Below are 8769 nucleotides of genomic sequence, written 5' to 3' on the forward strand. Positions count from 1 at the left end.
AGCCTCAGAGTGGCCAAACCTTCGAGGTGGCCAAAGGGTACAGATGGCCACACCTTCGAGGTGGCCAAAGCGTGCAGATGGCCAAAACTTTGAGGTGGCCACAACCTGCAAGCGGCCAAAGCCTCGAGGTGTCCAAAGTGTGCAGGTGGCTAAACCCTCCACGTGGCCAAACCCTTGAGTTGGGCAAACCTTCGAGGTGGGCAAAGCCTCCAGGTGGCCAAACCTTCGAGACGGCCAAAGCCTCGCGGCGGCCATACCCGCAACACCGCCCCCGCTCCCCCCGGCGGGGCGGGCTCAGGGCGGCCCCACGTGACCCGCGCGGTCCTAGCGCCGCCCGCCCGCAGAGCCGCGCTGGGGGTGCGCGATGCGGCCGGTGCTGCTGGTGGTGGTGCTGGCGCTGCGGCTCGGGCAGGCGCGGGCACAGCTCCCCGCCGCAGGTAGGCAGCGGGGCAGGGGGGGCTCCGCCGCTCCTACCCCCTCTCCGGGGCTGCAGCCCCGCCGCTGTCGCTGTCCGGTCCCCAAGCGAACGAGGGATCTGCCCGAAAAGCGTCCTCCACGTGTAGTTCTGACTCCCGCACCCTGGGAAGGGGATCGGGATGAGGATGTGTAACGCCTTTGCGCTCCCTTTACAGAGAACGGGACGGGTTGCGTCCCTTCTTCTTCGTCGGAGTTTCCCGAAGGATTTTTTACACCGCAGGAGAGAAAGGATGGAGGGATCGTGATCTATTTCTTAATTATACTTTACATGTTTTTGGCCGTGTCCATTGTGTGCGATGATTACTTCCTACCGTCTCTGGAGATCATCAGTGAATGTAAGTGGGCAGCCTCGTCTTTTCCCTCTAAAACGAAATGCTTGGAGTACAATATTCTTTTTTAAAAAGCTTCAAAAGGGGAGCGCGCTGGAGACAAAGATGTCAGAGGCTCTGTGCGTAGTTGGAGTCAATACAATAATTACTTCGGTTCGATATAATATTGGTACATTACAAAGACATATTCTGATTACACTCTGCACAGGTATTCTTTTAAGTTTCGCTTTCCTTGCGCCTAGAGAAAAATGTTAAAACTTCCTCAGAATTAACTAAACTGATGATAGGACTTCGGGGTGAGCGGCAACATGTTCAGTAAAAGCAAACCGAAAAACGGGTGGTGGTGAACGCAGCGGGATGGACAACACAGACCACCCCAAACCAAGAAACCCAAACTCTCCCTATATTAGAACATAGAAATTAAGTACCTTGTTCAAGTTTCTCTATTTTCTTTCAAAGTAGTGAAGTATTAGGATGACCTACTGTTTACATACTGAAGGTATGACGGAGGAGGGAAAGGAATACCACCGTTAGCACACTTCTGAGAAATCTAATCAACTTGTACTAACTCCCCAGGCTTCAGCAAACCGCTGAATCAAAGCGATGCTCTTGGCTGAGAGTTCAGTTTTTCATTGCCAAGAATTAAAAAAAAACCAATCCCCTATGGAAACTCATCCCTGAACAATGGAAAACGGTCTCCAGACCAAAACACTTACAGAAAATGTAAGCTTAAACATTGCTGTAGAGTTGGTATTTTTTTTTTATTGTTGAGAAATAAGCATTTGTCAGAGTTTTTTCATTGTTAGACATGCATCCCTGTTCTTAGTGTGCAGAACTTGATCCACAGAGTGAGTTACATTTCAGAAACAGTTGACTTACCAGAACAAAAATCGCATTTCATTCAAGCAAGACACAGGCTCTTATACTGTCCATACGAAGTGAAAATTTGATTTTAAGATTGCAGCACCGGTTTGAATTTAACTAGTATTTCTGGTATGTGAAGACACAGTAGCATCAATTTCCCTGGAAAACAGATAGACTTGACATGGATCATGTAGTAATATGACACTAGAGTCCAAGGACTTTCCCCACTGTTATTATCCATACGAAACAGTTAAAGCCCACATATGTATGCCTATTTTACATTTTAGGGCCACACTCAAATCTTTTGTATTGTCTGTACTTCTTTTGTGATATTTAAACTAACATCTGTAATGAAGTTAGAAATAAATTAGCCCAATAAATGAGGCTGTTTTCAATAACCAATTTAAAATAAATGCATTAACTGTATGAAAATAAGAAAAATTCATTCTATTAAACTGTAGTAGCTTCTAAAACTATATACTAATGCAAGTAATGGGTACAGACTACTGAAGTTTGTTTTTTTTCTTAAGTAATTCTAAAGAAATCTCTATCCTCTACCCTCAGGCCTTGGCCTCTCTCAGGATGTTGCTGGAGCAACTTTTATGGCTGCTGGAAGCTCTGCTCCAGAGCTTGTCACTGCTTTTCTAGGTAAGCGACATATGTTTTCACTCCTCAGAATGGAGAATTCTTTTCCTTGCATGGCAAACTGAAACGTACCAGAGTCATTTTCCTTATAGGAGTCTTCGTGACAAAGGGAGATATTGGCGTCAGCACCATCCTTGGATCAGCAGTTTATAATCTTCTTGGTATTTCTGCAGCTTGTGGGCTGTTCTCCAGCGTGGTATGTATCAACTTTGATAGTTCTGCTCCTAAGAGCCAAATGGTTATCCTTTTCTGATTTACCAACAAAAGCCAAGAGAGACTTACTATGACAACTGTCAAGTTTATTATTTAGTAGCAAAACCAGCATGTATTCAGTTTTAAGACAACTTGCTATGAAAGTTTTTAAAAACACTAACTTGTTAAATATCATACTTGAGTCATTCCTAAGAATCTTATTTTTGTACATAATATAGAAACAACATTGATGCAGCATTTACAGCACTTAGTGAAAGTATTACAGACAAGTTTAAGAAAAGTAAATTAATCTGTCATCTGCAGGTTTCGAGGCTATCCTGTTGGCCGCTGTTTAGAGACTGTCTGGCATATACAATTAGTGCAGCAGCAGTCCTCGCGATGATATCAGACAACACAATTTACTGGTAAGAGTACAAGTAGTGTTGAATTCATGTTGACTGGAGATTAGTGAGGCAGTGTTTTGACAAACATGCAAAAAAACCCAACTCCAAACTTCAAGTAGCCTGAACTGCCATTCACTAACAGAAATAAACATCCTGTTGGCTTTAAAAACGCTAGAAAGTCACAATGCTTGTAAAGATGATTACCTAAACATTCAAACCCTACATATTTAGAGAGTTTGATCTGCATAGGTTTGTCTGAACAGACTTGACAATTTCTATCATAATTCATTTGGCATAGCAATTAGTCTTCATAGTTTACTCCTTTCAAGTCTTTCCTTTGATAGGATCACTGTTGAGAAAAACATTTGTTTGCCAGAAGCAGATCATGATTTTCCATCAACACTGCAACTCCCGTTGCCTCAACAAGTCAATCAGGTCCAACACTAAGTCTCTGAAGTTTCCAGCTCAAAATAGAATGTACCATCCCTCTCTTTAACCATCACAAGAAGAGTCAGTTTTGCAAACATCAACAAGCATCAGCAGGATGCCCTGGAAAGCATGCAGCTCTACAATACACAAACAAGATTCTGCAGGGGAGGGAAATTAATCAGACTGCTGAAAGACATGGAGACACTCATGAACTTCGATGACATCACCCATACAACTGCAAATAAATGCTTTTGTGTGTTTTCCTTTTGCTACTCATGCAAATTCTCTCTCCTTACACCAGCTGTTTTAACAAGTTAAAGAGCTGGGGGGGGGTTGTGTTACATGTTACGTAAAATTGTATTTTTTCATTCTAGGTATGAAAGCGCATCATTATTATTGATATATGGGTGTTACATTCTGGTACTATGTTTTGACATTAAAATCAACCAATACCTCATGAAAAAATTCAGTCCCTGCTGTACGTGTTTTACAAAAGCTATGGAAGGGAATGCTGAGCAACAGCCACTGGTTGGATGGAGGGAAGAGAGCGGACCTCTAATTCGTCCACAGTCAAGAACAGATAGTGGCATTTTTCAAGAGGAAGTGGACTACTCTCACCTTTCAACAAGCTTGCATGGGCTCGATGAAATCTCTAAAGGTACAAGTATTGCAACTGTCTCTAGCACTCCACATGCCTGTCTGAACCAGTTCTAATAAAGAGTAGATTCTGAGATACAATTCATATTTTGTTCACAAAAGAATTCCAGCATAGTGTTTAAGTAAACAATTATTCTTCCCTAGAATATAACGTTAAGCAAAATCAGTGTGGTGGTGTTTATATGAAGTTAGTTGCTCATTTGTGTCATATTCCAACAGCAGACTTCTATCAGTTTTTGCTCTGCACATTTGAAATTTCCTAGCAACACTGCTTGTAAAAAGCAGTATTTGCTGAAAGACACGCTGGCACTGTACTAATATATACATATTTTTGTTTATGAAAATAGCATATTCATTGCCCAAAATACGCATTAAATCAGAAGTAAAGGAATAGCTGTTATGTGGCCATAGAGCATCAGTTTCCTCTCCACTTAAGCAAAACACAGCAGGTGGTACTTACTCTTGATTAAACATTTTGTGTAAACCTTTCCAGAAAGTTCATTTTTCATCCACCTTAGTTGCCTCTTACTGACGGGGTAATAAAGAACATTTGATTTCAGAGTTTTGTCCAGCGTGACTTATGTACTGGGTAAGACTACAGCTAGAACTTGAGGAAGTAGCTCTTACTTTTTTTCAGTATTGTCACAAGTACAGGCCAGTGATAATACCGTATGCTATGGATATGAACTTAGTGCTACAGCTTAAAAGAGTTACTTTTTCTTCCATAGATCATCCAAGTGTCTTCACCATGCCTGAAGAAGATATGAAGAGAATTTTGTGGGTATTATCTCTTCCTATTATTACACTCCTCTACTTGACTATACCAGATTGCAGACGACAGTTTTGGAGGAACTGGTTCATGGTGACATTTTTAATTTCAGCAGCATGGATTTCTGCAATAACTTATGTTCTTGTATGGATGATAACAATAGCAGGTAAGTACCTAAAATGCTGCTGTTAGAATCACTGAAAAAAAAATGTTTTTCTGTTTGGCAATACATACTTTGCTGGAAAAAAAAAAAAAACAAAACAAAGAAACCCAAACCCAAACAAAACCAACATAAACTGCTTAAGTTTGCCACTTTCTTTCATCTAATGAAAACCACTCTAGAGTTTAGCTGCTTCAGCCTGCCTACCATCACAGGAATGAGAATTCATTTACATACACAAAAACCTTAAAGAAGGACAGTTTCATTAAACTGCTTGGTGAAGTAAAACAATTAGATACACAGCTATAAACTTGCCTAGCTGAAATCTGACAAACATGGCATCCACCAAGGCCAGAATTAGATGTTCAGAGTTCTGCAAAAGATCCATTATTTCTATACTTGTATTTTTCTTGAACAAAAGTAAGAGATTTGGCATTAAATTAACTGCCAAAAAAGCCTTGCAAATTTTTGTACTACTTTATTACAACTATAGCATCATGTGTTTATTAAACGTTTTTGGTGCACATGTGTGTATCTCTTCCAAATCTCCATCATAAAGTGAAGCAGTAAAAGAATTGCATTTAAGTGAGAGAAAGGGAATGAACTTATATTTTTAAGAGGATGTTCTTACACATGTTAAGGTATTAAAGGTCTCCTCATTTCACTGTTTCTCCAGTCAGCTTGAGAAAAATCCAGGTTTTAATTTTAAGAACAAGCAGAAAACAAATCTCTAACAAGAAGAAAATGTTACAAAGCTTGCCATTTCCACATTATAGCTCACTAATCCTACTCAAGTATTCTGCTAGTTCAGCATCTTAAACTTGTTTTCAACTTAAGTGCAATGAATAACTCCTTGTTCAGTGCAGAAACAGACCTACACATTTCATAAACCTTTGAGAAATTACCAGCAGATCGCTAGATGCAACACCCACCAGGTTCACTCCTTGGTTAAGTAATTTTCCACTTGTATCTAAAGAGCAAGGGTTTACTGGCTGGACGCTAGAAGCCTTTGAAACAGGATTCAAAGGGAAGTTATGGCTACTCTACTAGACAAAGCACTAACTCATATGAAAGCAGGTACACTGGAGATTCAGCATTGGTGCACTTTGAAGAGTCATCACAAGCAGTACTGGAGGCTTTGGCCCACTACTTCTAGGTCAAACATGGTCTAGTTACACATTAAAATGCTAAAAATTACACACACATCTTCAAGTCCAGGTTCCTCCATGAAGGGTGACTCAAAAATTCTATCATCGCATAAACAGCCGATCAGAAAGCTACTGTAGCTGGGGACTAAATTTTGATAGTCAAGAACAAACCTAACTTAGTACAGCTATTTGTTGCTAGCAAAGAGAATTTTGACTACTTGTAGAAAGATACTGCTACTGGTACACAAAATTAACCAAAGGCTAGAAAAATAAGACCATTCTCTATGGTCAGTTGCCAGAAAAAAGCCCTACACTTTAAATAGAAGATAAATCTATCTAATAAAAAGAAAAATTAGATTCACCTGAGTTTAGATTCTATCTTATAACCTTCAGAGGGCTATAAACTACTGTTGGGTACATAAGGCTGACTGGTTCATATTTCACCTTGGTTTGCTAGGTATGAACCATTATTTTCCAGCCTGACTGGTTTATAAAAGATGATTTGGTTGGTCCCTCATCCTACAAATCTACATTAGGGGTGATGGAAGAATAAATACCAGTACAAATTCTGCAACAGGATCGTGTTAGTCCCCCTGAACCATCAAATAATTTCAAACATAAATACACTGGGCTGATCTAGACTAAGCTGGTATGTACTAGGCAAGCATTGCTGACCTAGTGTAGAGTGTTAATTCTTATTTTAAGAAAACTGTCCTTATTAGTGTCCAAATATTGTAAGTAAGAATTCAGAGTTGAACAAAAAAAAAAATATTAATGTACATTTTAACAAACAACAAAATTTTAGAAAGCCTTATTACTTAGTTTGGGCAGAGGTATCAAATACTTCAGCATATTCATGCTTGAGAACAGTAAAACTGCTAAAACAATTTTGAAGATCTGAACCCCTGTTTTTGAGAAAATATTATGCCGACAGGACATGTGGGGCTAAAAATAAAAACAGTAGGGAAAAATAAGCTGCTTTTATATTGACAATATAAAACTTTTCTTAATTTAAACCAGTGTTTATCTAAAGAAACTCACAGTTCTAAAGGACTGCTTGTACTTAAGTCATAGAAAAATTCTGCATTTTGATTCTTCCAAATCCAAAAGAACTTTAATTGAAGTGAAATGGTAAAGCCACATTGCCGAGACGGTATTACAGTATTGTATTGATCTTAATGACTCTCCTCCCCAAGAAAATTCATGTGCTTTTTTCCTCCCCCTTTAAAAAGAGGATGATTTTATAAGAGTTATTGCTTCATGAGACTTTTGAGCACTAATGATGAAATGCCCAAAACCACAGAAGACTATTATATTTTCCAGAAGTTGGGGGGGAAGGAGTAAATTGTCAAGACATTTCAACTTATACTATATCTGAAAGAAAACTCAGAATTTGTATTGCCTTGACCACTAGAGACATTGAATTCAGGTCTTCGAAAAACTTATTAAGTAGGATGGTTGCTGTACTACAATTCTTTTTATTTGACTGAAAACAAAACAAAAGCACAGGATGTATTTCTTTGTTGTTGTTCTTAACTATTTCACAATTCAAACACTTCATATTTAGTTAAGTTAGCTGACAGACTCCTTTTGAAGTTACTATATGATTACTAATAAACCCAAAGCAATGTCTTTGGATGCAACTTGAACTAAAAACATACTTGTATTTTTCTACCATTATTTGTCAACTGCAGGTGAAACACTGGGAATTCCAGAATCAGTAATGGGTCTCACATTACTAGCAGCAGGAACAAGTGTACCAGATACAGTTGCAAGTGTGCTGGTGGCTCGAAAAGGTAAAGATTTTAGTATTCAGGCTCATTCCAATGGATGTGTTTAAAGGGTACTACGAAAAAAATAGAACTCTAGTCAATATTTGCAGAAATCCAAGGAGTACTTTCAGAATTTTCTCCAGATTCCAGAGCTTAAGTATAGTAATAATAAATAAATGGCTTACCTGAAGAAGCTGTGACATTTTAAAACCTCTCAAAATATCTCAGAGAAGTATTCTAGATTAGTTTGATTTGTTGTTGATCAGGTGTTCTTAGAGTTATAATGCAAACCACAACTGTCTTGGTACTTTAAACACGACTGGATTTTCTAATAGCCTGTCTAGCTTATTCTAAGTGCAGCTGTGCAGATGCTGGTGATTTAGGGAGAATTTTTTTTTTTATGCCTGTGGTACCCAAAATCATGATCTGTAGAGTCATGACTGTAGTTCTCTCAATGAAAAGCCTGAAAATGGTGCTGTGTAAGAAAATGAGGGCTGACGGTCTGTTCCTCCAAAACAGTTTGGCAACTTCATAAAATACAATTAAGTAGACTTATTTGTATTTCTTCTTTTACAGGAAATGGAGATATGGCCATGTCTAATATTGTAGGATCCAACGTATTTGATATGCTCTGTTTGGGGATACCCTGGTTTATAAAAACTGCCTTCATAAGTACAACAGGGCCCATAGAAGTGAACAGCAGTGGTTTGACATACACAGCCATTTCTCTTATCTGTTCTGTTTTTTTTATTTTTCTGGCAGTTCATCTAAATGGCTGGAAAATAGATAAAAAATTGGGAGCAATTTGTCTTGTACTGTACTTAGTATTTACTACATTGTCAATTTTATATGAACTTGGCATTATAGGGAACAATCCTACAAGGGTCTGTGGGAACTAGTTTTAATCAGTGATTATACTGATA

At 38.8% G+C, this 8769-nt stretch overlaps 1 protein-coding gene across 1 annotated transcript; it reads left to right on the forward strand.

Annotated features, from left to right (window-relative positions):
- The first annotated feature begins 334 nt into the window (after positions 1 to 334).
- SLC24A5 (solute carrier family 24 member 5) lies at positions 335 to 8745 on the forward strand. Its single transcript, XM_009556904.2, has 9 exons — positions 335 to 437; positions 633 to 812; positions 2235 to 2318; positions 2408 to 2511; positions 2832 to 2932; positions 3715 to 3998; positions 4726 to 4932; positions 7769 to 7870; positions 8423 to 8745. Exons 1-9 carry the CDS (start codon positions 365 to 367, stop codon positions 8743 to 8745), a joined length of 1458 nt encoding a protein of 485 aa, XP_009555199.2. The 5' UTR covers positions 335 to 364.
- The last annotated feature ends 24 nt before the right edge of the window (positions 8746 to 8769 follow it).

The sequence above is a fragment of the Cuculus canorus genome, chromosome 12 (genome assembly GCF_017976375.1).
Source record: "Cuculus canorus isolate bCucCan1 chromosome 12, bCucCan1.pri, whole genome shotgun sequence".
NCBI lineage: Eukaryota > Metazoa > Chordata > Aves > Cuculiformes > Cuculidae > Cuculus > Cuculus canorus.

What these genes read in the sequence shown, in the direction of transcription:
- SLC24A5 (XM_009556904.2), top strand. Translation starts at nt 365, where the DNA reads ATGCGGCCGGTGCTGCTGGTGGTGGTGCTGGCGCTGCGGCTCGGGCAG. An exon ending in TCTGGAGATCATCAGTGAAT is followed by an intron (nt 813 to 2,234) that starts GTAAGTGGGCAG and finishes CTCTACCCTCAG; the next exon opens with GCCTTGGCCTCTCTCAGGAT. An exon ending in ATGGATGATAACAATAGCAG is followed by an intron (nt 4,933 to 7,768) that starts GTAAGTACCTAA and finishes TGTCAACTGCAG; the next exon opens with GTGAAACACTGGGAATTCCA.